Source organism: Sciurus vulgaris, assembly GCF_902686455.1.
Source record: "Sciurus vulgaris genome assembly, chromosome: 7".
Classification (NCBI taxonomy): domain Eukaryota; kingdom Metazoa; phylum Chordata; class Mammalia; order Rodentia; family Sciuridae; genus Sciurus; species Sciurus vulgaris.
The window spans coordinates 58,005,586-58,033,293 of record NC_136467.1 but is presented as its reverse complement, the minus strand read 5'-3'; the positions used below and the strand labels follow the sequence as shown (position 1 = coordinate 58,033,293).

The window sequence follows — 27,708 nt, the reverse complement described above, 5'->3', positions numbered from 1 at the left end:
GATACCTTACTGACTATTTCAGTATATATATTTGAAAGTATACTATTAGTATATTCGTTTAGCTCTCCCCACTCCATATTAAACATCCGCCTTGTTTAGCATTTTATCAGCAGAGTTAATATCAGATAAGCCAGTTCCTGCAGCTCTTGTTCTCTGAGACTTAACCCTCTCTAGATTAGGCTTCTCAAAACTTCCAGTACTGGGAAAAGAACCAAACTTCTCTCAAAAACCACTTTTCTTTGGCCTGGGTTCATTTATGGTATACCAAGTTCTTATTTGAACTAATAATTACATAAAGATGCTTTGAGAGGGGAATGATTACTTTCAGATTCCAAATCAACAACTCAGAATTGCCTTTTGTGTACCAGATTTGACAGGTTGCAAGGTTAAGTGGCGAACCAAGGTCTTCATGCTAATGGTTTCTCATTATCCAAATCTTTGTAAAACCAGTGTGCTGCATTAGTGTTAAATCTTCTGTGCTACTCTGAACAATGTAAGGTACCCATCACCACCAGCCTGAACAACCCTTTGATGCATCTTCTTCCCTTTCTTCTCCACCTCTAATAGTACATATTTGCTTTGTCCCATGCACCCTAGCTTTGAAGCTGTTGAATGGAATGTGTAGAATGTGTGTCAGCCTTGTTTTGTAATGTGCTCTCAGGAAAAAGCATCCCTGTAAACTTCTCATCTATTCTTTTTATTTTTTCCTCTCAGGTACTGATTAGAATCTAACCCATAATTTAATCAGATAGGTAATTGATTTCAAAATGTATATATGTTTACATGTTCTTGCGTGTGTGTAGGCATATACACATACACATACTTTCGAAAACTATGTAAATGGGGAAGTAACAGTTGAAGATGGAATAAAACATTTGGTGTTGACAGTTTGCTGACTGCATCATTTAGACCCTTTCAGTTGTTTCTTGCATTCAAGGGATTTAGTATTTTAACTATTCTGTTTATTCCCATGTCTATTGATTTTACCATCATTTCTTCTTGGTGGAGCTTTGATTTCTCTCTGCCAATGTGCCTGATAACTCTCTCTTTTGGAAGCTTTAGTCAAATACCATCTATGCAGAGGTCTGAAAGTCGATATGCATTGATTCATGTCCTTTGCTAATTATTTGTTAACTATCAGCCACCAGGGAATATTTTTAATGATTTTCAACCAACATAGAAAATGTCCAGAAGAACACGGGGGAAAGGTGAAATTTGTGACTAGAGGACATGCAGATAACTCTAACTTAGAGTTTTTGTGACAACTTGTGATCATGAGACATCTCTGATTATAACAAATGAAACCAAAAGGAGTAATTGCAAGGCCACCTGAGCCATCTGGTACACATCAGACCTGTCTAACCTAATGCCCTGCTTGCCTTTGAATAAAGATCTTAGAAACCTGAAAGTTAACATGCAGCTCACCAAGATGATCCAAATAGGAACCCTAAATAACGAGGAACGTTTTCCCTCTTTGATTTTTGCTTTATTAGAATCTTAAAACGAAGATTGCCCAACTTAAAAAGTGAGAGAGGGCTGGTACTGTAGCTCAGTGGTAGAGTGCTTGCTTAGCATGTGCAAGTCCCTGGATTTGATCTCCAGCACCAAAAAGAAAAAGTGAGAGAAGTAGGGATCTTGATGCTAGAACTTTAAAACTTTTAATTTAAAACATGTCCCTATTAATGATGGTGCCATTCAAAGGAGTACCCTTGGATTCTCTCCCAACCTTTGCCTAAACTAACTAAAAAAAATATCAGAATACTTCTAAGTGTTAACTTCCAGAAGTTTAGGGAGTTAGATAATGCTTCACCAGAATGTATATGTTAATTCAAAAGTTTATTGTTTTTCAGATATTTTACAAAATAATAACATACATTACAAAAATTAAAAAATGTTTAAAAAAAAAAACCCTTCTTTGACTGATTTTCCTTCTTTTTTCTGTTTTTGGAATGCATATGTATGGTCTTGGAGATTGAACCCAGGGTACTCTACCACTGAGCTACATCCCAACCCTTTTTTATTTTTATTTTGAGGCAGGGTTTTGCTAAATTGCTCAGGCTGACCTCAAACTTACAATCCTCCTGCTTCAACCTCCCAAGTAGCTTGAATTACAGGTGTGAGTGCTACCACGTCCAGCCTCTATTTTATTTTTAAACTGTGGCAGTCCTAACATTTATTTATGTTTGAAATTCTGATTAAATATTATCCTATTTCAAAAGTTTTCCTTCCCATTTGGTATTGTCTGATAGCTTTCATTTTCTCATGGAATTTAATAATATCCCAAGTAATTTCTCCATATTGTTATTTAGAAATTACAGCTCTTCTCCTAGCCAGCTAGCTTTTTTTTTGTAATATACAAAATAATTTTTTATTGAGCCTTTCTACAGTGATTACATATTCAAAACATCATGTTGTACATGAGAAATATAAAATTTTGTCAATTAAAATATGTCAATTTTGACATGTGAATGAAATCTTTAGATTTCTTTTGAATAAAATGTTGTAGTACTGAAAAAAATCTTGAAAACAACTGTACTAGTTTATGTATAATATTCTTTTACCTCTATTTTCTTATGCAACAGTTTTACTAACTCATCTCATTATTATATTGCCTTTTAAAAGAAATCTTAAGGGCTGAGGATGTAGCTCAGTGATAGAGCATTTGCTTAGCATGTGTGAGGCCCTGGGTTCATGCCCCAGTACCGGGAAGGGAGGTGAATCTTATCACATTGCTGATTATTACTAACTTGTTATTTATATACCCTCCCCATACAGGTCTTTTTGCTCTGTTTTTTATTATCAACTTATCGGTTATATTTTTTACATGCTTTTTATAGGCAACCTGTGTCTGTTGGATTTTTCTTTCTTTTAGTTTATAGAATCACTCTTAAATTTAATGAATTGTTTTGTATTTTATTTTTATCTGTATATTAACAACCTTAATATCTAGATTTAACTGCTGTCTAGCCATTTGTAAAGTCAGAATGGAGTGACATCCAAGTGGGAATTCCTGGGGCAGAGAGTTGTTGAATAAGTTCATAATTTGACCCTCCCCTGTTGTTAGCTGATCTTGTAATGAGTTGTCTTGTCTAGCTTCATCTTTCTAAAAAGATTTTGCTATTTGAAATAGCAAATGTTTTCAAGACTGTGAGTAAATATTCATTGACTCTCAAACCTGAAGAATTAAATGGAGCCATTTGTATTTTCACAGTCTAAGTAGCAATGAAGGAATTACTGGGGGGAGTACAGGAGAAAATGAAAGAAGGGCAAGAATGTCAAAGTACGTAAAATAAAGGAAGGGATTTACATATCCATGTGCTCAGTATTCATTCAGAACACCAGAAATCCCTAGTGCTTCTGCAATTTTAATGCTAACATTCTGCCAGTGGCTTATTCTTTGTTCCTTATTCGGTAGATGTCCTATTTATTATTCATTTCTTACTTGTTAATGAGGTACCTTGGGAGTTTCTTCTTTCAGCAGAAATGGGAGAGAATGAAGGCACTTGCCGGATCTACACTGGCTAATTCAGTTACATAAATTGCCAACAAAATAAGATATAATCTATCAGTAGCATATAATACTACATTGTTCTATCTTACTATTAGGAAAGGCAGAATCAAGGTGTTACCTGAACACATGAAAGGATAAATAACCAAAGTAGAATGTGTTTGGCTGGAGACAAAGGGGACAGGAAGAAACTTTAGGAAATAGAATTTTTTTTCAGATGTCTTGCATAAGGTCCAGACATTAAATTCAGGCAGAGAAATTGTTGTAAGGTCTTGAGAAAAAATGGGTATTTCACAATAAATGAAATAATTCTGAGACAGTGGCTTTGGTCTTCCTGGCATGGTGGAAGGGTCAGATATAGGAAAACAAGTTTGAAAGCCCATAAGGCCAGAATTCCAGAAACTGCCCAGGTGGCTAATCAAGCAGTTCAAACTCGAATTGAGACAGTCTGTTGAATGAAATGAAGCCGAGAGATTGGATGATAGATCATGTGTATCATGCAAGCAAAAATGGATGGAACTAAAAGTATTAAGATTTTACTTTTGGCTGGGTGCTATGGTACACACCTGTAATCCCGGCAGCTCAGGAGGCTGGGGCAGGAAGATCTCAAGTTCATAGCCAACCCCAGAAACTTAGCAAGACCCTAAGCAACTCAGTGAGAACCTGTCTCTAAATAAATACTATAAAGGAAGGTGGCTCAGTGGTTAAGTGCCCCTGGGTTCAATCCCTGGGTACCTCTGCCACCCACCAAAAAAAAAGGGTAACAAATGAAATTCTTCAGAAAGGAAACTGCTTCCAGGGGAAAATATAGTTTTTTGTTTGTTTGTCTATATGTATGTTTGTTTTAGAAAATGTTTACTTTGAAGTAGTGACTTGAAAACTAGCTAGAAAGTTTTAGAATGACAGGGAACAAACACAGAGACAAGAAAGCAATATAGATATAGATTTGGAATAGCAGCAGAACAAATTAGGAGTTGAAGATTTCCAAAGGTTTTCGTTTTGGGTAAATTAACATCAAAACTTATTTGGCAGTTGGGCACTGTGACACATGCCTAATACTCCCAGCAACTCAGGAGGCAGAGGCAGGAAGATTTCAAGTTCAGTTTGAAGCCAGCAAGTTCAAGGCCAACCTTGGAAACTTAGTGAAACCCTGTCTCAAAAAAAAAAAAAAAAAAAAAAACAGGGGTTGGGGGACTGGGGATGTAGCTCAATGGTAGACCACTCCTGAGTTCCATTGTCAATATAGGGGTGGGAGGACTAAGATTTGGCAAAAAAATCTGACCTGCACTGATAAGAGGCAATTTGATATCTTTAATTATCCCACTTAGAGTGAATAGTTATATATTTTTGCCACCACAAAATCAATGCACTATGCTATATGTAGATACCATCTGCCCCAAATCTGAAGATTCTTTTAAAGTACCTCTGACCCCATGGAGCGTTTCATAAGGGATCGTGGAACAGGTAGTAAGTTTAGAGAAAGAATGGCAGTGAGGGAATCTTACATAGAACTGGAGGTTGTTTATCAAGTGTTGAATAAGTGATGAGAGATATAGCAAATGATGGAACTTAAAAAAAATAATGTTCATATAAGTAGAAAATAAATCATAGGTGAGGAAATTCAAGAAATAGATGAAAAGGATATTGAATTTGACAAGAAGAAGAACATTGCTGAATTTGTACAGTTCTTGAAGGTTGAAAGATAGGCAGGTGGGCAGTGTTGCTGGAAAGGGATTCTGAGATTTATTTACAAATCCAAGGAGAGGCAAAGCCTGGGAGGAGAAGGCTAGTGGCTTGTCAAAGAGGCAACACAGTTAAGGGAAGGGAGACTTGTTAAGATGGGCAAACTAGGCAGTTACAAAAACAGAAAAGAGAAAAAAGAAGAAGGTACTATACTAAAAGCACTTCAGAATGGGGGAATAATTTGGAAGGTGAGCATTGGTCGAGAAGATCTTGAGCACAGATGGGCAAACATTTTGGAGAGGAGGTCACTTCTTGCTATACTAAGAGGAAGTTCAGAATGTGAAGAAATTCATGCTGCAGAGTCACTTCCCTTATGGAGAAAGAGATAAAGTGACTCCCCCAAATTGGGTCTGGAGCCAGGTGCGTAGCACACTCCTATAATCCCAGCAATTTGGGAGGCTGAGGTAGGAGGATCCCAAGTTCAAAGCCAGCCTCAGCAACTTGGTGAGGCCCTAAGCAACTTAATAAGACCCTGTCTCAAAATAAAACATAAAAAGACTGGGAATGTGACTCAGTTGTTAAACAGCCCTGGATTCAATCCTGATACAAAAAAAAAAAAAGGGTCTGTGGGAGATTTGGTGATTGAGAAGAGTGTGATTTTTGAAGCAATACTCACACAAGTATGGAAGGAAATCAACAGGAAACTTTGAATGTCCAAAGGACCAGGCAGAATTAAATGCCATGAATTTGTAATCCAGATGTGCAAGGTAATGTTTGCCTATGACTGTTTATTCAACATGTTCTGAAATTTTCTGATCCACAAAAAATATGATGTCTTTTTATTCTCCCAGCAACGTATGAAACAGTACATAAAAACTGATCATTTGTCATTGGTTTTCCCAAGAATAAGCAAATAATGATCCCAGGATAAAGATGTAACTACTATACTGTGATAGTCCCCTAGCTGGTTTCTCTGCTCCCCCTATTTTTTTTTTTTTTTTTTTTTTATTGGTGCATTATAGTTGTGTATCATGTTGGGATTTGTTGTTACATTGTCAAACATACACAGTGTAACTATAGTTTGGCCAGATTCATTCTCTCTGCCCCCTTTCTTTTGTCCTTTTACTCCCTGCAGTTCTTTCTGTACAGAGAAGCCAGAATCATCTTTTCACATATGAACCAGATACTACTACTCTTCTGCTTATAACTCTGCAAGCTCCCCATAACTCTTAGAAATCTCCAGTCCGAGCTGGGTGCAGTAGTGCAGGCCTGTAATCCCAGCAGCTTGGGAGGATGAGGCAGGAGGATCATGAGTTCAAAGCCAACCTCAGAAACTTAGTAAGGCCCTAAGCAACTCAGTGAGAGACCCTGTCTCTAAATAAAATATTTTTAAAGGCCTGGGGATGTGACTTAGTTGTTAGTGTCCCTGAGTTCAATCCCTGGTACGAAAAAACTAACAAACAAAAACCTCCAATCTGCACATGGGTTTAGAGGACCTTTGTGAACTGACCTCACGCCCCTGCCTAACACACTGCCCTGTCTCCTACCACTCACCCCCACCCTGAAGCAATCGCTTAAGCTCTTTCCTGCCTCAGGAATGTAGCCTGACCCGTTTGTGAGACCTAGAATGCACTTGCCCAGGTCCTCAGAGGAATGATTCCTGCTGGTCCTTCACATCTTAGCCTAAATGTCACCTCTGCAGAAAGGTCACTCAGACACTACATCACCTCCACCTACATGAGTTACCTGCACAGCACATATCATTACATCCTGTTTCCCTGCTGGCTTGTTTGCTTGTTTATTGTCAGTTTCCTCTCCTTTGACATAAGCTCCACAAAGCAGAGATTTCTGTCTCTTTTGTTCCCTGCTATATATCCCCCTTCCCAGTACAATGTCTGGCATGCACTAGGTGCTTGGTAAATGTTTATGAAGTGAATGAATAAGTGTTTTCTCTGTATCTTATGCTTTCAACTTAATATCTTTGATTACTTTATTTCTCAAGAACTAATTAACACTGAGTAGGCATTTGAGTTTCGTTTTGAAATTTGATTTGATCTCTCTCTCTCTCTCTCTCTCTCTCTCTCTCTCTCTCTCTCTCTCTCTCTCTCTCGGGATTGAACCCAGGGGCACTTTACACCAAGTTACACCCCAGTTACACCCCCAGTCCTTTTTGTCCTTTTTGTTTTATTTTCAGACAGGTTCTTGCTAAGTTGTTGATGTTCACCTCGAACTTGTGTTCCTCCAGCCGAGGCTCGCAGATGTGAGCCGCTACCACTGGACTGATGTGTTAATTTGAATTTGACATAGTAAGTAGAGGGCATTGCTTCTCTTTTCTAGTTTTGTAACTGTCAGGATTAACTAACCCTTCAAGTTTTCTTAAAAGTCAAGTTCTAAAGATTTTTTGTTCTGCTGTAATATAATTTTCTCATTCACTGCTCCAGTTGATAGAATTGAAAGAAAAAAAAAAAAAAAACTTGCCTTGTAGCTATATGATATAGCAGAAAGTCTGTATTTTTTTTTTTTTTGTTAGAAGCCAGTTTTTAAAGAACAGTTTTGGCAACTCTGCCTGAAGGTCCACAAAGTCTGGTGATGTAGAGACAGTACGCTGTCACCTGTGTTGGGGTGGGCATCGGGGGAGTCGGCACCTCTGCTGAGTGTGTAGGCTGCCAGGCCAAGTCCTGACATTTCCTGGGGCACAGGGAAACTTCTCACTTCCCTCTTCCCCTTAGGCCTTGAGGCGTGGGTGCAGTCCTCTCCTCTACAGTCTATCCAATAAACAGCTTGGTAAAAGCAACACTGTGACACACCCAGAAGAATTCAAAATAACTCACAGCCTGCCCTTCCTTCACAGAACTCATGGAGGAACATAAATAAACGATTTCTGCACTATTATAAAGATAAGTTTAGAGCAGGAACCCAAAAGCAAGTATATAATCATAAAAATGAAATAAAGGAGTTCTGCTTAGGCCATCTTCCTCAAAGTGATTGACACAGCTGTGCTGGAGTCTAATACAGTATAATTAATATGTATCACTCCCACAGGACCATGTTACCTGCCTGTGCCATGAAGCCTCCTTATGTTTAGCACTGTGCAATCATTAATTAGCCCATACTCCAGCCCCTGAGTTGGGTATCATTATCCCTGCTTTGCAAACCAGGAAAAGCAAAGGTGTTGCTGCCTAGACTCTAAGCAGTGTGTTGCTGGACTCATTAAGGAGTTCTGGAATTCCTGACTCTCAGTCTGAACTTGGGTTTCCTGTACTATTGAGTCAATATTTATCACCATTGAAAACAACCCAATGGAAATAACCCAAGACATGTTGTGCTTGCAGAACCTCAGCCCAACCTTTGTGGTTTTCTATGTGAAAGGAGACTGCTCTCTGCTTGGCATGGTTGGGAACGGAGAGGGATTTGGTGGGAAGAGGGTAGGATGGTAGGGATAGAGGGAAGCACATCATGTGATTTCTGGTTTGGGGAGAGAAGCTATCCGAACTAAGCTTCTTGAAAATGTCACTTAAATCTGAAAGGTGTGTTAGTCTTTAGGGAGCAGGGTTGAACATGCAACTTTGGCCCTGCCTTCCAGAATGTCCCAGGTAAATCATATAGCACAGAAAAGTTCTTGAGGGAAGATCCCAGCACAGGGATGGCAGAACAAAGATTTATGAAAGCAGAACATGTATATACCAATGTGTGGGTCTTCTCTGCAGGCATTTCTTTCTTCCTTTTTTTTTTTTTTTAAGTTGTCAGATTTTGTCCATGTTTTTTAATGGTGCTTTATAATTACACATAATATTGGTATTCATTGCTACACATTCACATATGTACATGATATAACAATGTAATTTGACCAATATTGTTGTCCAGTGTTTACCCTTTTCCTCCCCTGTCCCTTTCATCTACTCTATGGGTCTCTCTTTGATTTTCATGAGATCACACACACACACACACACACACACACACACACACACACACACATCTTTCTTTTCCTTTTTCCTCTGTAGCTTCCACATCTAAGAGAAAACATACCACCCATAATATTCTGAGTTTGGCTTATTTCACTTAACATAATGTTCTCAGGCTCCATTGATTTTCCTGTAAATGACATAGTTTCATTTTTCTTTAGGGCTGAATAAAATTCCATTGTATATAGAACATTTTTTTTATCCATCATCTGTTGATGGACACCTAGGCTGGTTCCATAGTTTGATTATTGTGACTTATGCTGCTATAAACATGGGTATGCACATATCATTATCATATGACATTTCTAGCTGGGTCATATAGTGTTTCCATTCCTAGTCTTTGGAAGAATCTCCACACTCCTTTCCATTGTACATTGTACATTGTATTAATGTACAATCCCGACAGTGTAGAAGTGTTCCTTTTTCTCCACATCCTTTCCAGCATTTATTGTTATTTGTATTCTTGGTGGCTGCTATTCTAACTGGAGTGAGATGAAATCTCAGTATGTTTTGATTTGCACTTTCCTAATTGCTAAAGATGTTAAACATTTTTTATATACATAAATTCTTTTGTAATTTGTATTCTTTTGAGAAGCATCTGTTTGGTTCATTCGCCCATTAATTAATTATATTATTTGGTTTTTTGAGTTCTTTACATATTCTGAATGTTAATCCTCTGTCAGAAAGTAGTTAGCAAAGATGTTCTCTCGTTCTGTAGGCTCTCTTTTCATGTTTTGTTGTTTCCTTTCCTGTGCGACTTTTTAATGTGATTTATAAACTCTTGGCATTATTTCCTGAGCTTTAGGGGTCCTATTGGGAAAGTTGTTGCCTGTGGGATGGTTACGTGCTGGAGGGTTGACCCTACCTTTTCTTCTAGGAGTTGCATAGTTTCTGGTCTAATTCTTAGTTCCCTTTTTTGTCCCTCTGAGGGCAGACCCTGTGGTATAGATGGGCCCAGCAGGTGGTCAAGGGGAGACCATATGCCCGGAACACAGTCAGATGTGCAGGCTGAGATGTCCTGGGCAGTTGTGGAGGCCACTGGTAGTAAGAATGGAGACAGGAGAGGGAAGGAAGAAAAGGCAAACTTGAGCTTCAGGTCACTTCAAAGATGCATTTTTAAAAGGCAGAAGATTAGAACATTTAACATTATTGTTGGCTTGATTCATAAGTTTAAAATACTTAAACATGTGGTGTGTGAGCCTTCAGTTATATTCTCATCCCCTTTTGTCTTTAATGTTGGGACAAACCTGGGTAGGTTTGAAAAAAAAAAAAAGAAACAAAAAAGGGAGTTCATTTATCCCTATTTTCTTAATTCTCTTCTGATTAATAAACACACATAATAAGCTATCTTTGGATCTCACCATGAATTACAGGTAAAAGACCTTTCATAAAGATATTCCTTAGCTTTTAGATTTTTAGAATAATTATTTTAAAAAATCACCTTAAGTGTTTTAAGGATCAGCTTTCGAGGAGAATCTGGGGAGAGTTGTCAAATAATCTCCTGTCCTTTACTTAATTCTTTATGTTTTTAAGGCATACTGGAAATGTTTTTAGTCTAAGCAATGTTTCCTATTTTAAAGAAATTCATACACTGGGAATGTAGGAGAAATGTACATGGAAAAATGAACAGCAAATGGGAAATCCACATTACCAATAATGAGTGCTCTAAGAGAACGTCAGTACATGGGTTGTGCAGGAGGCCTCTGGGCTGGGCCCTGCTGTGTGAATCAGAGTTGGATTGGCACAGCGGGTGAAGTGACATTCTGGAAGGAAAAACCCCATGGCAGAGATAACGAGACAGGCAAGCATGTGGTGCGCTTCTGGAACTGAGAACATCCTACTTCGGTTAGTGGATGGTTGGCGTAGGCACACCGAGGCTGACTGCAAAGAGGAACAGTGCCATTTTGCTCAGGGTTATGAAAGTGTGGGGTTTGTCCTCAACAGAGTGGACAGTCACTGAATTTTTTTTTGAGAAATAGGTGATGGAACTAAATCTGTGATGTAAAAAGATTTTTGTGTGCTTTGTATTGAGGGACAGTGAGGGAGACAAGAGGCAGGCAGGCAGGCAGAGGAGGCTGAACTCAAGGACTGGAGGAGGGAGGCCAAGATCGACATTTCCTTGTTCCCAGAACTTAAGACATTGTCTGGTGGGTTTTGTTTGTTTGTTTGTTTTGGTACTGGGAATTGAACCCAGAGACACTTAACCACTAAGCCACATCCCCAACCCTTTTTAAAAATTTTATTTAGAGGCAGGGTTTGCTAAGTTGCTTAGGGCTTTGCTAAGTTGCTGAGGCTGGCTTTGAACTCATGATCCTCCTGCCTCAGTCTCCCAAGCTGCTGGGATTACAGGGTGTGCCACCGCGCCTGGATTTCTGATGTTTTTTAGAGATATAACCAACCATTTCCACAGGGACCAAGTAATTAATGATGAAATGTAATAGAATATTAGAAAATGAGTTCCCATACAAGATCAAAAGTGATGGCCATTTTCTACTTTCCACATTCCTATCTCCTGTTCCCCTGGTGCTTTGTGTTTTTTGATGCTACCTGTTTCTCTCAGTGACAGGCAAGCACCACTGAACTCATATTTCAAATAGATCAAATATATTTCCAAAATTCAACTAGTAGAATATAACTATGTTAACCTTGTCTATACAGAGAATAAAGAAGTGTCCTTAGTCCCAGGTCATGAGAACATTTTAATTTCTTTGTTAAACTTAGGCTGGGCTAATTAGACCTCACTAATAACAGTAAAATTATATGCAACTTTATTATTTGCAGTGCTGGGAATGGAATCCAGGGCCTTGCACATGCTAGGCAAGTGCTCTACCACTGAGCTATCCACCCCCCAGCCTAACATGTTACTTTTGTATTAAAAAAAGTCATAGAGACAAACTTTCCTATACTTATATATGAATACATGACCAGTGTAATCCCACATTACGTTCAACCACAAGAATAGGATCCTAATTAGAATAAGTTATACTCCATGTATGTATAATATGTCAAAATACATTCTATGTATATCTAAAAGGAACAAGTAGAAGAAAAAAAAAGGCCATAGAGGTGGGGTGAGCAGTATGCAAAGTGAGAAAGGCATCCAACACTGGAAAGCCTGTGGTCATCATCTCATGATGGTCCCTCTGCTGCGCAGCTCTAGGACCTGGGGCATCTCATTCATCCCTCTCAGACAGAATCATTTAAGGAGAGTGAGTTCAGAAGCTGCCAGGCCCCTCTCATCTCCACCATTCTATAATTATATGTAAGTTATATCTAACAGTAAAAGATCATTTAATACAATGGATTGCTACACACACTTGAGTCAGACTCAGGTTGAATTTCCCAGAAGCTGTGACACCAAAGAATGATGCAGCAATGGACTTATGAGTGATTAATTCATGGGAAACTTGAGGTGAAAAGTTTTTTTTTTTTTTTAAATGTTGATTGTGTATCAAGTTTATTAGGTCATTCAGTGTGAAATTTATTTCCCTTCCCCCTTAAAAATAGGTTAGCTTGTAGAACTAATTTAATGGATGACATTCTTTTTTTTTCTTTTTTCTTTTTTTGGTACTGGAGATTCAGGGGCACTTAACTACTGAGTCAACTCCCCAGCCCTTTTTTGCATTTTATTTCGAAGACAGGGTCTCACTGAGTTGCTTAGGGCCTCGCTCAGTTGCTGAGGCTGGCTTTGAACTCACGATCCTCCTGCTCAGCCTCCTGAGCTGCGGGGATTACAGGTATGCTCCACCACACCCAGCTCCTTTGTATGTTTTCAAAGGTACTGGGTCCTACTATGAATTTCTTAGGGGCTGTCCATGAGAGGGGCATGAAGTGAGATTAGTTCCTTATGCAGAATCAAATACCTTTGAAAAGTCTGAACATATAAAATTGGTTAAAAGCATGGATTCTGGAGTCACACCCACTCACCTTCAAATTCAAGCTCTGCCATTGGATAGGTATGCAACCTGGGCTAGTTTCTACACCTTTTTGTGCTTCAGATACTCATCTGCCTCATCAGGTCATTGTGAGGATTCAATGTGTTTATTACATGTAAAGCACTTAGAATACCACCCACCATGAGTATTTGGTATAATATTTTCATTATTGAACAAGGCAAATAAAAAGATATTTAATTATGCCTTTAGCTCTGCCAAGTCATGAAGAACCATAGGCATAATTCTTTGGACCCACCATTTCTTCTTCAGTGTCTACTCAGCTATTGTGGTGATGTTTTTTGGTGTTGATCCCATGGTAATTTAAAGCCACAAAAATGACATTGTTCCAATCACTGTCCCATTATATTTGCATTTTACTAAAGGTGGTTATTTCTTTTTGTCTGTTTCGGTTACATTCATTTTTGGGGCTTATATTAGTGTATTGTAATTGTACATAATAGTTGGGTTCATTTTGACATAATCATACATGCATGGAATTTAATTTGCTCCATTTTGGTTCCCAATGCCTCCTCTTTCCCTTCCCTCCTCCCTTCCCTGATTCCCCTTCCTCTTCCTTTTATTTATTTTCAATTGGTGCTTTATATATATACAGAATGGTGGGATTCTGTGTGGCACATTTATACATGTGCATAGTGTACTTTTGTTAAATTGATTCCCCACTCCCTCCCCTTCATGTCCTTCTCCCCTCCTCCTCAATCTCCTTCTAGTCCACTGATTTCTATTCTTGTGATATCCAGCCACCCCACACCCTTATTTGGTTGCTTCCGCATATAAGAGAAAACATTCGACCCTTCATTTTCTGAGTCCCGCTTATTTCACTTAGCATGATGATCACATACCCACTTTTAAGGAGGAATGTTCAACAGTATACTGGAGGGCAGGAGGAGGACATTTAGAGGCAGAAGCAGATGAAGGAAGTGGATCTTGGGTTCATTTTGTGTTTTTAGTGGATACTGAATATTCCCATGAAGGGTATTTCCTGGGGAAAGTTGTGCTGTAATTCGAGGAACTAAAATGTCAAGGGCAGTTGAAACAGTGAGTCAGGGTTTCCAAGACTAGTCCAATTCAAGCTCTTTTGTTTTAGATAACAAATTGAGATTGGTCAGAGTTAAGGAATTACTTCAGATTATCTCAAATGAAGCTTCACTTATCTGAGCTTTAGAAAACTAGCAAAGCATCTTCCTCAGTTACCCTGGTGAGCTGAGCGGTGACTAAAGGACAAAAAAACTGAAAAAGATGGAGGGACATGACAATGGGTCCTTCTGTGGCCCTACCCTTCCTTCAGATTTGTTCTATTGGGAACCATTTTCTAAAAGTCCCTCTCTGTTCATTAGACTGAGAAGGAACCATTTTTGTGCAGCTCATCAGAAGTGGCATATAGGTTTTCTTCCTTTCTAAAGGATCTCAAACCACAAAAAGGGTTTATATTGTCCCTGGGTTGATCCAGAGCAGGGAACTGTGTATGGCCATTAGAAAGTGTGTGCCCAGGCAGAGGATGACTGAGCAGAAGTTCCTGCCCCTGTACAAAGGAGGAGAGCACAGCTGTTGGTCTCACTGGCACAGAGCCCTAGGTCTGCTTGGGTGCCAGACTGTGCCCTTAAGCTGGGATGCAGCCATCCCCTGGGTAAAACAGGCTGTGGAAGGGCATCAGTCTCATGACTGCTCCTGTAGCTTTAGAAGATTGCAGGATAATCCTTCACATATTGCCTTGTTAGGGTAGTGCTACGTGCCACATGAAAGTTCTTCAATAATGAGGGTGCACAAAAATTACAAGGAAATAATGAGTGTGTATGTGTTTTGCTTTTGTGTTAAGATTAGATCTGTCTTATCTCTCCTTCTAAACCTTAATTCTAATTATGTTTGAACCAAAGAAAGCCAGTTAAACTGGGTTTAGGCTGAGACTGATGATGGCTACAATCTAGAACTGGATGTGCGTGCTGAATTGTGAAGTCCTGTGCTAAAAGTAATTGCCATATAGGATAATGCCCGAAGGCTTGGGTTGTGCTTCTCATGCATCTGCTAAGGACAGTGTGACATTTGGCAGAGCACAAATCAATGGAAAGTGTACCCAAGCCAAATGCATTTTATACCCCAAACATACCATTGCTATATAGTACATGTAAGCTCCCTGTACCTTCTCCTTTGAATACTATATAGTGATACAGACTGAATGTTTGTGTCCTCCCAAACTCATATGTTAGAGTCTACCTCACTCACAATGTGTGAATTAGGACATGGGCCTTAGGGAAGTTATGGGGTCATGAGGATGGATTCTTCATGAATGGGATTATTGCTTATAAAACAAGACCCCAAGTGCTAGGTAGTTCCTTCCACCATGTGAGGACACAGTGAGAAGATGGTGAGGAAGCAGGCCTTCAACAGATGATCTGCCAGCACTTGTCCTTGATCTTCCCACCCACCAGAACCATGAGAAATATATTTTGGTTATTTATAAGCCACTTGATCTGGGTCATTGATACAGCAGTCTGAATGGACTGAGTCACTGAGGAGGCCATGCCTTTTCCAAGCTCACAGAAGGGAGGCTTAGTTTAATCAGTGATACCTCTATGTAGACATAAACCTGTGACAAGAGAAACCTTGTCTGGACAATAGTAAGATGCTCAATAAATGTTTCCATGAATAAATGAACATAGTTCTCATGGGCTTTAATATCAAGAGCATATACATTACTAAAAAATCATTTCCACCATTTAAATATGAATCTCTAAGGTCTTTTACACCTATTCAATGATTGCATGTTCATTTTTTTCAAATAAGGAGGACAACCTAGAAAAAGCTCTAAAATGTTGTACAGATTTCACTATGTTCTGTATCAACCTCATACTTCTTTCTCTTACAGTTTAGAAATTCTTCTTTTATCATTTGTGCTTTTCTCAGGTCCAAGTCACCTCCTCAGGCTGGACCCCTAATTTAGAACCTGCCTCAATCCTTTAGGAGTTTAGCTGAAATTGAACACCTGGGTGCTGGGGATTGAACCCAGCTCCTCACATATGCTAGGTAAGTGCTCTATCTAAGCCACACAGCACTCATTCTGTTACATTTGTATAGAGAGATATTTTCACATCCCCTGCTGTCATAGTTCAGGAAGCCAAAACAAAATTACCACAGAGTCAGTGCTCTAAACAACAGAAACTTATTTCTCACACTTCTTGAGGCTGAATGTGTCAGGTCCTACGGTGCCAACATGATTGGGTTCTGTTGAGGGCCTCTGCTGGGTGACTAACTTCTTGTTTCTTCATTTGGCAGAGACCAGAGAGGGGAAGCAAGTTCTTTTGTGACTCTTATGAAGGCCCTAATCTCACGCATGAGGACTCCACCCTCAAGACCCTAATCATATCCAAAGGCTTCACATCCTATTAAATCACATTTCAGGGTACGGTTCCAACAGGGGAATTTAGAAGAACACATTTAGAAACATTTAGAAACATATTTAGAAACATTCAATCATAATACCTCCTCAGTATCTTGTAATGTTTTATTGGGAGAAATTGTAGATAACATTAGCGCAAAGCTTACACATACCACATTTGGTATATGCCAGGTACTCACTTTCTGGATAAAATAGTAACCTGTTTAGTCTTTAATCCTTGTTAAATGGATGATGAACAACGATGAGCCGAGACCATTCTACACTCCTTATTATGCCACACCAAGGAAACCAATGAAAGCAATAAAAGAAAATCCAAAGTTGTATGAAAAATTATTGTGGGGTATATGCAAATTCCTATTTCTATTTTTCTAAGTGAGAGCACTGAAGAATAGAACACAGTAGAACAACAAAAAAGACCACAAACAGAGTCATGAAAACACTGAAATATTCTAAAGCTCCATTTGTAACAAATGACTATTCTCAACACACAAATGCAATGTAATAGTATGTAATTTGTAGGTGAGTATGTTACTAAAAATGTTTGTATATGTTACATGAGATGTGATTTATATGAGACAAAAATTCCTGTCATTGTTCTACTGTCCCTGAGTGTTTAATGTCATTTAGAAATATAAGTTTGTGTCTGAGGTCCCTCAGAACACAAGGCCTTAAAAAGAAAGAGAACATGAGGCCTCACATCCCCTGTTAGAGGCCTCAGTCTTCCCATATTCTTCTTTCCAGTTTCCTTTCTACAGTCTCCACTAAAATAATAGCAAAGAAGTCTTCCCTGCTATTTTAATAGATTTGGTCTTTACATTATCCCAGAATACCAGAGATTTACTTACAGCTAAGATCAGTTTCCTTGGGGTTGGGAAGTAAGGGGGGCTAGAATGGTCTCACCTCATTATCGTTCATCATCCATTTTACAAATTGAGGTCTAATTCATATTACATGAAGTTTACTGATTAAAGTGTACAACTCAGTGGGTTTTAGTATATTGACACAGTTGTGCAACCACTTCTATAATCTCATTCCAGAAACTTTTCATCACTCCAAAAAGAAACCCTGTAGTTATTCTCCATTCCCTCCTTCCCGCAGCCCCTTGGTGACTGCCCATCCACTCTCTGTTTCGTGGATTTGCCTATTCTGGACTTAGGGACATAAATGGAAGTATACGCTGTGTGGCCTTTTGTGTCCAGTAGCTTTCACCAAGCAAGATGTTGTCATAGTTATTCCCCATTGTGGCATGTCTCACAGCTTTGTTTCCTATGATGACAAGAATGTCACATTTTGTTTATCCAATCAACAGCCGATGAGCATTTGTGATTTGACTCTTTATGAATAATTCTGCTGCCAATATCATGCATACATTTTTGTGTGGGCAGCTGCTTTTTGTCCTTTTTGGGTATGTACCTAGGAGTGGGATTTTTGAGTGTCTTGGTCAGCTTGGGCTGCTATAGCAAAATACCCGAGATGGGGTAACTTACAAAACAGGGACATTTATTTCTCATAGTTCTGGAAGGTGGAAGGCCAAGGTCAGCATTTTCAATTTCTATAAGCAATTTCAATTGTTTATTTATTTACTGGTTGCTTGTCTCAAGGGTCCATACAAGGTGAGATGGGTAATCATCCTTTTTGTTAGGAACCTAGTCTGTTTCTGAATGGCACGATGCCAAGGAAACATAATTGCAGAACTGATTGCTGAGATTTAAGAGAATGTTCAAAGTTCATATGCTATAGATTGAGTGGTTATGATTTGATACAGTATGACAGACAAATATCATGCAGGCCAGAGGAGGGCCTGGTTGACCTGTGACCAAACTAGGATTGCTCACTGCAGCCTGTAGTTAGTAGAGCATTTTGTGCTAAAGGAAATTTGACTGCAGTAATGGAGGTGAAAGTTTAGCTTACCATGTCTCTGACATACTAAATTTATGAAAAGAACAATTACAAAACCATACTGGACATAGAATGAAGTCATGAGAGGTGAGATTTGACACACTTGGCAGTCTCTTATAAAGTCCGTGTATGTCTGCTGCTGGGTGTGATGGTACACACCTGTAATCCCAGAGACTTGGGAGTCTGAAGCAGGAGGATCGCAAGCTCCAGGTCAGCCCTCAGCAACTGAGTGAGACCCTGTGTCAAACTAAATAAAGGCTGGGGAGATAGCTGGGTAGAGTGCCCTTGGGTTCAATCCCCAATACTGTGTGGTGTGTGTGTGTGGGTCTCCATAGTTCTGCAATACTCCATGCTGGTCTTTCTGGTGACCCAGGTTCCACTCTTCCTTTCCTTGATTTCCCTCTGTCTCTACTCACTGACTGGAAGAGCAAGAGGCAGAGGCCCTGCTTACTCCTGCCTCAATCAATTCCTCTATCTTTGCTTCTGGGTGCCCTCCTTTGCTCTCCAGATGGCACTTCATCCCCCATCCTATTCCATGTCCTGCATGGACATCAACCAGCTCTCTCTGCTTGGTCATCTGGCTTTCTGATAGGGGTTGAAGCAGGGTCTTGGCAGGAGATTAGAGAGGGAAGGAAAATAAGGTCAGGTGTTCATTCTCTTGGATCCTTTCCTGAGGGACACCACAAGCTGGCTGTGTCCCTCAGCCCCTGCCAGCACCACCCCCTGCACTGTCCTCTGTGTGCCTGTTCTGGCAGCTGCTCCCTCCTTGCCATTGGGTATGGTTTTAGTCTCAGGTTAGGACACTATTCTTAGGGGTTTCCCTAAGCCCTGTGCACACCTTTGCCCCTTTTATTTTTAGTTTTATTTTTAGATACCAGGGATTGACCCCAGTGGTACTTAATCAAAAAGCCACATCCCCAGCTTTTTACTTTTTATTTTTAATTTTGAGACAGGGTCTCACTAAGTTGCTTAGGGTCTTGCTAAGTTGCTGAGGCTGGCCTCAAACTTGGAATCCTCCTGCCTCAGCCTTCTGAGTTGCAGAGATTACAGATATGTGCCACCATGCCCGGCTCCTTTGACCCTTTTAGTCTCTCATCAAATCATTCTACTCTTTCCCATTTTTTTCCTTCTCCTAGGACCTGACTGTTACATGTTCTCTCCTAGTCAGGCCTTTGTGGATTGAGAGGCCAGAGTAGAAGGCTTTCACTTTAAAACAACTCTGTGAACTGCACTTGTTCGTTCTGTTCTGAAGCACCTACTGTGTGACTGAATGCTGTTATACCTGTCAGTGCTGAGAATTTAGGGTGAGTGAGACATAACATCCCTGCTCTCAGGAGCTTCCATTCTAGCTAGAAACAGACAGTGAGCGAGAGGGACACATTAGTATTGTGAGCGAGAGACAGGTGGCTAGGAGGAAGAATGGCAAGGAAAGGGAGTGAGATGAGGATGGACAGTGCTGTCTAGGGAGGCCGTGTGGGCTTAGGAGGCCTCTTGAGGAGACTGACTGAGTGAAGAATGACCAGGTGGATATCTGGAGAAGCATCCAGAAGAAAGAGCAGCAGCCTTTGGTATGGTAGGAATTGGTAAAGACCTTGAGGCTGGAGGGACGTGGATGAGGCAAAGAGGAGACAAGTTGGAGGCAGAGAGGTAGGCAGGGACCTGGTCACACAGAAGCTAAGGGTCATTGTAAGAACTTTGAATTTCAGTCAGAATTTAATGGAAGCCACTGGAGATTCTGCATAGGAGAGTGATAAGATCTGACTGTGCTTTGAAAATGCTCACCTGAGCTGCCATGTGTAAAACAGACTGAAGGGGACAAGAGTTGAAGCAGGAAGTAGTTGGTGCTGAAACAGCCCAGGAATTTCAGAATATGGTTGAGGGGGTTCTGGCAGCCATCTTGGTCACTCCCAACCTCAGACAGAACCATCAGTGCCCCTCGCAAGCACCTAGCTTTTGCCTCTTTCTGTGTAGCCTTAGGTAAGTCCTGTGACTTCAAGGAGGCTGAGTATCTGATCTGAAAATGAAGGTGACATGGTATCTATGGCAGGGAAATGAGAGGCCCTGGAGATGGTTGGGTGCCCTCCAGAGACAGAAATTCAATTGGAGATGAAGGTGAGGCTAACAAAGATAAAGGATTGGGGCGGGGGGTGGAGGCAATAAGGTTATGAGGGAAGGCACAAGGGGCCACAGAGGGACAGAATGGTTTGTGGAGAGGGTGTGGTGGAAGCTGACATTAGAGACAAGTGGTTAAAAAAGTGTGGTTTCAGGGTTGGGATATAGCTCAGCTGGTAGAGTGCCTGCCTTGCTTGCACAAGGCCCTGGATTCAATCCCCAGCACAAAAAAAAAAAAAAAAAAAAAAAAAAAAAAAGTGTAGTTTGGAGTCCAACAGTCCTGGGTTTGAACTGGGTGCTATTCATTAATTCTGGGCCCTTAGACAAATTACTCTCCTTCCTTGCCTGAACTTGCTTCCTCATTTGTAAAATGGTGACAATTATTTGTACTTCTTCAGATTTGACAAGTTTATGAATGTAAAGTGCTTAGCAAAATGCAATGGGACATAATTAACCCAAGGCTATATAGTTCATTAAAGTGTAATACAGATATCTGGTGTCCCCCAAGACTTACAGCCTGTACTTGAACAGTTAAATAAAAAGATAGAAGCCCCCATTCCACATGCAAGTCAAGGTCCAAGTCCTCCCATCACCTCTGACTCTGGTTCTTCTCTGAGGACCACTCCCCTCACCCCTCTCCCATACCGCCTTGTGCCACCAGTCACCCTGTCCATGGAACCAGTCTCCTTCTTGATTTCCCCAAAACACCATCATCTTAATGCAGTTGTGTACACACAGTGAACCTTGACCAGATCAGCACAGCATAATAGAGAACTGAAAACAGCCTTGTTTACTACTTGTTTACTTGTTTACTACTTGGTCATTCCAGACTAGGAATTTCTCATTGATCTTTTTACTTTGAGTCCCAACCTCTCAGTATTTCTAGAGATCACTGTTTGATCCATCAAATTTCCATTCTTTCCCTAAACCCCCAATCCCACTGAAGCTCTCTACTTCCTGTTTTCCTGAGCCTATTTTAATACATAAATATATATATGCTTTTAAAATTCTCTCCTTTAGTCCCAGCTACTGAGGAGGCTGAGGCAGGAGGATCACCTGAGCCCAGGGGTTCTAGACCAGTCTGTGCAACATAGTGAGGTCCCATTTTTAAAAAAAGAGATAATTTTGTATTCTATAAAGAGACTAAAGCCTCCAGCAGGACTTTAAAAAACCCAACTATAAAGGAATCTTAGTTTAATAAATTTGCCCGCTTTACAGTTACCATTTCTTCTCAAAATTCTACCCTCTGTGTATGTGTGTATGGGGGAACTCCTAGCTGAAGTATGTCTGTGTGACTTTTTCCTATGTGATATGCACAGGCAGGGCTAGCAAATGTGGATGGAAAGTCAGGCGTTGGTGATTTTATCTTTCTTTGCATCTAGCCATACTCCTGGGCTTTGCAGAAACCCAGTCTCAGTCAGAGGCAGAAATAGGTTCACAGTAAGAGTGAGCATGTGAGGAAGGCCTCCGGGGTAGAATCCATCCCTGGGGAATTTTGCTGAGGGGACAGGAAATAAAAAGCGTGTTGAATTCTTCTTCCTTTCTCTACCCTCTGAAAAGCCTGATGCTAGTGATGAATATATAATCAATTTTCAGTTTGTACTTTAAAAGGTGTACTAATGAAAAAGTACACCACCTTAAGTAAGCCTGGAAATAAATAAGACTGGCCCGGCTGCCTCTCATCTCCACGTGGTGTTGACTTAAGGAAGTATCTTTTTGCAAAAGGATTTCACTGGTTTATTGAAAAATAGAACTACAAGCTTGCTATTTTTATTTCACTCATTATGATAATCACAAAGAATAGCCTTTATTCATACACTTTATTTAAACAAAATGATGAAATGCTGTGCAGTCATTCAGAGTAGTCATTACCTATGCTTATTAGTGAAGTCCTCATTATGAAGGTCATCCAGCGTGAGCCACCTCTGTAAAGGACACACAGGGACAAACTGCTGATGACAACTGTCAGATGCTGAAGGAGGCTGATGGCAGTAACTGTGTCTTTTGTCTTTTACAGGGAATAAGTCCTATAATAGAGCCAATAATGCCATTTACAGACTGTTGCTTCTATTTTCCTATAAAATTGTGATTTAATAAGTGACTGATTTAGGGTTCAGATTAAGTAGAGATGTATAGCTTTAAGAGTGTAACCGACATGGTTTTGTGTTCCTTAAGTCCACGTGACCTATGCCAGTCTCCCAGCCCTCTCCAGGCTGTGAGATTCTGCATCAGGAGTTTCTTTGGGTTCACCTCTCTTCCAGTCTCTGCTTTCCCACATACCTTTATTTTCTTCCTTCCATTTCCACTACTTGTGGTCACTCGAGGCCTCTGATCACTTCACTAACCCCAGGTCCTCATCTGTGGGGTCCACCAGAAGCTGCCATGATTGTTTTCCACCAGCATCACTTCCAATGGTATCATGTTCCTGCTCAGAAACCTGTGGAGATTCTAAGTTCCCCAGCCTTCCCCAGACGGGATTAATCTTCCTTACTGCACCTTCCACCTTCCCCTTACTTATTCTGCCAGCCTTCATCATGCCCCATAACTGGCCACGGGTCATGGGTCTTTAGGCTGGGCCCTGGCCTGGAGTGGCTTCCTCGCCCCCATGCTTTGTGATGTCTGCCCTTCAGGGTTGGTCCCGTGTCTTCCTGTGGGCCCTGGTTGCACACCCTCACTGGTCTCCTCCCCTTTGAACTCTGAAAGCATCACAAATACCTATACCTCACACTTTCGCAGTAAATTATATGCCTGCCTGCACACTGGTGATTACTCTATAGACAAATCTATAAGCTTCTAGAAATAAAAATAAGCCTTATGGACATCATGTTTACCTCTCCTATTACATGGACATACTTTTCAAAAAAATGTTACATGGGATATGGTTTGTGGGATATAATTTATTCCTATGTAGGGGAAAACAGCATAAGTAAATAAAAACTGGAATTAAAACAAAACAGAACAAAAACTCAGCATTAAAGACGATCGACTTTGTTCACCAGAGATAGAAAATCAGAGTTAAGATACCCTTCCAAACACTTGCTTCCCATCCTCCTGTAACCAGGCTTTTTTCATATAATTTAATATATGCACGACAACTTTCCCCAACCACCTACTACTACTTCCTCTGTTGTCTTTTCAGCAATTTTGGTTTAGTGTCACACCCAACAAAAGGGCGCACCTCTTTAACCCTTTCAACTCTTGAGTCAAACACACCCTTATTAAAAGCGCTTTTGACATGAACAGTCAGCATCTGTCCTTCAGCTCTGACTCTGGGAGACAGCAACTCCTTGGCAGGTGAGCTGGCGAGAGTTAAGTACTGGAAGGCGGAGGACCAGACCAGGCTGTTTTGAGAAATAAGAAGATCGATACTGGTAATGCCGGGGGAACCGAGTTTACTCCCTATATCCTCTTGGTGTATCTATAGAAAGCAAAAAGAAGCAACAACATGGTAAGAACAAACCTAAGTTTTGTTATCTCTGCATGCTTAAGACCTTGTTTTGAATTTACTTAGTAGTATTATTATTAATAACATCAATTAACTTCACAATGTATTTATTGTCTACATCCAGCAAACTCTTTGGGCTTAAAAATCTTAAGCAATTGTGAATAGGGGGAATAGAGTGGGAGCCTGAGCACCCTCGGAGACTTGGACTTGAAGTGGAAATGAAACGCCTTGCATGTCATTCCTACTGTTTGCTAGTTTTAGTTCTTTAAAATACTGCAGGTGATCATTAGCTAGCTACTCTCGTTAAATGCTTTTGACTTAGCTCCATCAGCCATCCCTACAATGTCTGTTTTATAGACCTGTTGTTGAGTGTGCTATAAAGAACTTAGTCCTTTTTTCCTCTCTGAGATAAAAAACAGCTTCTCTCTCCACCCCTTTTTCAAATCTCAAAGGCAAACTGATATCCAGCCCCTTGGGCAGTGGTGGGGTTGGGGATGGAACTAGTGGGGAAACACTGTTTTGAGAAGGGTTGATTTTCATTTATCTTCATGGTAGCAGAAGTTAGAACTCTAGTACACTCTTTTAAAAAGTAGGTTATCTTTCAAATATGCTCTCAGCGGGCGTTGGCTGCCTGCTGCTCTCACCGGCTGCTGTATAACGAGTTATTATGTATTGCACATACTTTCCCCAAATGGGATTTATTAGGACACAGAAATTTATGGGAACAACTCAGCTTCTTACAACCCTATCATTGAAGAAGTGCTGGCTGGGAATTAAAATAAGTGAAGAGAAAAAAGCAATCTTGTAAACTTTTAAGAAAAAGAAGTTTATGTAAGACATATTAAACTTCGCTTCACTAGTTTGATCATAGAGGCATAAATATAAAACCCCGAGTAAGCATTGGGCGTTATTGCCTTCATTTTCCCTGTTAAAGCTTTAATCCTTAACACTTTCCCCATCATTTGCTATTTCAGACACTATGGCTTAATAATCACACTTACAAATAGTCTTTACATGAAGGTGTGAGCTCTTGATTGGCACCTAGAAGTCTTAGCAGAATTCATATCATGTTTTTAAATGCCTTTTTGAAATTATTTGCCAAACTGAAAAAAATTAAACACGTAGGATCAAGAGCATCATGACTATGAACCTCCAAAAGCATTTCAGGTTTAGTAAGTAAAATTTTGATATTTTGGCCAACCATTTGATTAGTGCCTAGTTGTTAATATCTAAGCAGATTGATTGAATGATAGCCTAGCAACAGTGGTAGGGAGGGTTGGGGTGGGGTGTGGAGAAGGGCAGGAGGAGGTGTCCTGGCCAGGCTGATCATTCTGAAGGTTGTCTCTCCCTGGAGTTTCTCTGTGATATGAGATAAAGGTACATGGAAGGCACATGGTGTTAGTAATCACGCTGCAGGTACTAATAGTGTAGTGGCTAGTGAGAAAGACATTTGAATTTTAATTCAAAATGTTGAAAATGGGCACAGCCTGCTGCCTGTGTCTCCAGGCATAATGAGGACGAGGGCAATGCAGGAAAGCCTGGGTGTGCAGGCTTGTTCGCCTCAAGCCTGTACAGGAGTGAGGTTTGCAAAACGCAGTCCAAACACACAAGCTGAGGCAGGGAGGAGGCATCCCAGCTCTCGCGCCAGGAACAGAGTGGTGAGAGGTGATGAAATGTTTAACTTTTCAAAACTGAAAGAGCACGGATTTCTCACAGTCTCCCCATTCCCAACCCATGCTTAGTCCCGACCTCTGCTACCTCCACCCCAGTCCACCTGCCCCAAGACAGAGTCTCACAGAGGAAGCAAAGAATAAAACCCAATTCCACAGGAGGAATTCCATCTAAAGGTAGAAAGGAAGTGAGGCAGGGAGTGGATAAGATAATAGATGTTAAATGAAAATCCTTACAAGCATAATATCATAGAGTTAAATCAGTTAAAGTGTCTGAGTCTCCTAGGTCTTTGGGCTCTGCTGGAACTGCCCCTCACCACCTGGGGCCTCCCCTTCCTGCCCTACCTTCCTTTGCAGCAGGCTTTGCTTCTCAGCTCTTTGTGTCTGATGTGACCTAGCTCCTTTTTCTCTGCTCACATTTAAGTGTGTGTGTGTGTGTATGTGTGTGTGTGTGTGTATGAAAGGGCGGGGGGGAGTTTGTGTCAATGTTGTCAAAAGGAGCAGAACAGGAATTAGGAGAGAAGTGGCACACACTTTGCAATGCAATGCATCTTTGAGTCCAACCAGCTGGGTGGAACCTTGGGTGAATTTCTTTGTACACTGCCCTTTTCTCAGATGTGAAATGATGACAATTACCCTTCACAGGACTGTCATGAGGCACCTGGCACATGGTAAATTGGTAAGATCTATTAGCTAAAATACATCATAAATGAGGGAAAGTGAAAGACCAATAAGTATATAAAATATGTTCAATGCCATGAGAAACCAAAGAAGCGCATGTTACCAGGCTGGGCGCAGTGGCACATGCCTATAATCCCAGTTACTAGGGAGTCTGAGGCAAGAAAATTGCAAGTTCAAGGCCAACCTGAGCAACTTAGTGAGACTCTATCTTAAAATAAAATTTAAAAAGGGCTGGAGATGTAGCTTAGTGATAGAGCACTTGCCTAGCACGTATGAGGCCCTGGATTCAATTCGGTGCCCCCACATACACACAAAAAAAGAGTTTAGGAAAAAAAAAAAAAAGAAATGCATGTTTTCTAGTTGTTGTGAAATATAGCTTGAATCATAGAAGTGTATACACTATAAATATCAATGTAGAGTGTAATGGATAATCATAAAGTAAGCTGCAATATATAACTAGACACAGAACAAGAAACAGAATATTTCTGCTCCCTTATAAGCCTCCCATGCATCTGTCTGATCACACTCCTCTCTCACCACCAAGGCCAGAACTAGCAGGAGGGGAGGGAGGTACTTGCGTCAGAAGTAAAATTTAAGGAGGCACCAAAAACCTCAGTAATCAAGATGTATAATATTTTAATGTGATATTTTAAAGAGTAAAAGTTAATGCAAAAAAATCCATGACAGGCAAAATAATAAAATATTAAGAAAATCGGGATTCAAACCACAAAGAAGTATCTTAACTTCTGTGATAACCACACCTGTGCTTTTCCTTGTGGTTGTACCACCTATGACTATATCCCAAGATAATACAACTTAGTTTTTCTATTCTTGAATTTCATATAAATGAAATTAAATACTGGGACTGATCCTGCTGCTGCTGTTCCAGAGAATATAGTGTAGGGTAGGATTGCCTGCTCATTGGATATATGCATGTCATCATTTCTATTAGGTTATGCTAAACTGTTTCCCAAAACAGGGATACCAATTTTCATTCTGATCACCAGTGAATGACAGTTCCTAGTTCTCCACAGTCTCTCTAATATTTGAAATTATTATTCTGTTAAAATTGGGAAATCTAGAAATAAGATTGGGAAATCTGGTCATATAACTGTACCTCATTGTGGTTTTCCTTTTCATTCCCCTGATTACAAAGGAGGAATATATCCTAGGGAAATAATTAAAGCTAGACGTAGATACTATCTACAGATACGTTTTCTGCAACCTGCAGTACGTTGAAAGTAACATAAATGAACCACTGTAGGAACCTCTGTGGTACCGTGACATGATGGAATTCATTGCAACCATTAAAAACGTTAATACAGACTTGCATTAATGACATGAATTCAGTGAAAGAAGAATATACCAATTAGTATGTATAAAATGATGTTGTATAATGCC

At 40.2% G+C, this 27,708-nt stretch overlaps 1 protein-coding gene across 3 annotated transcripts in view; it reads left to right on the top strand.

Annotated features, from left to right (window-relative positions):
• The window catches only part of CRYBG1 (crystallin beta-gamma domain containing 1), a 226,187-nt gene that overhangs the window by 135,639 nt on the left and 62,840 nt on the right, over nt 1-27,708 (top strand). The window contains exon 1 of one of the 3 annotated variants that reach the window (XM_079149029.1): nt 23,764-23,959. The exons of the other annotated variants lie outside the window; for them this stretch is intronic. Within the exon in view, the coding sequence (XP_079005155.1) occupies nt 23,957-23,959 (3 nt within the window). The 5' untranslated portion in view covers nt 23,764-23,956. Of the gene's footprint in view, nt 1-23,763; nt 23,960-27,708 lie in introns of those variants that run through there. 3 annotated transcript variants of the gene reach the window in all.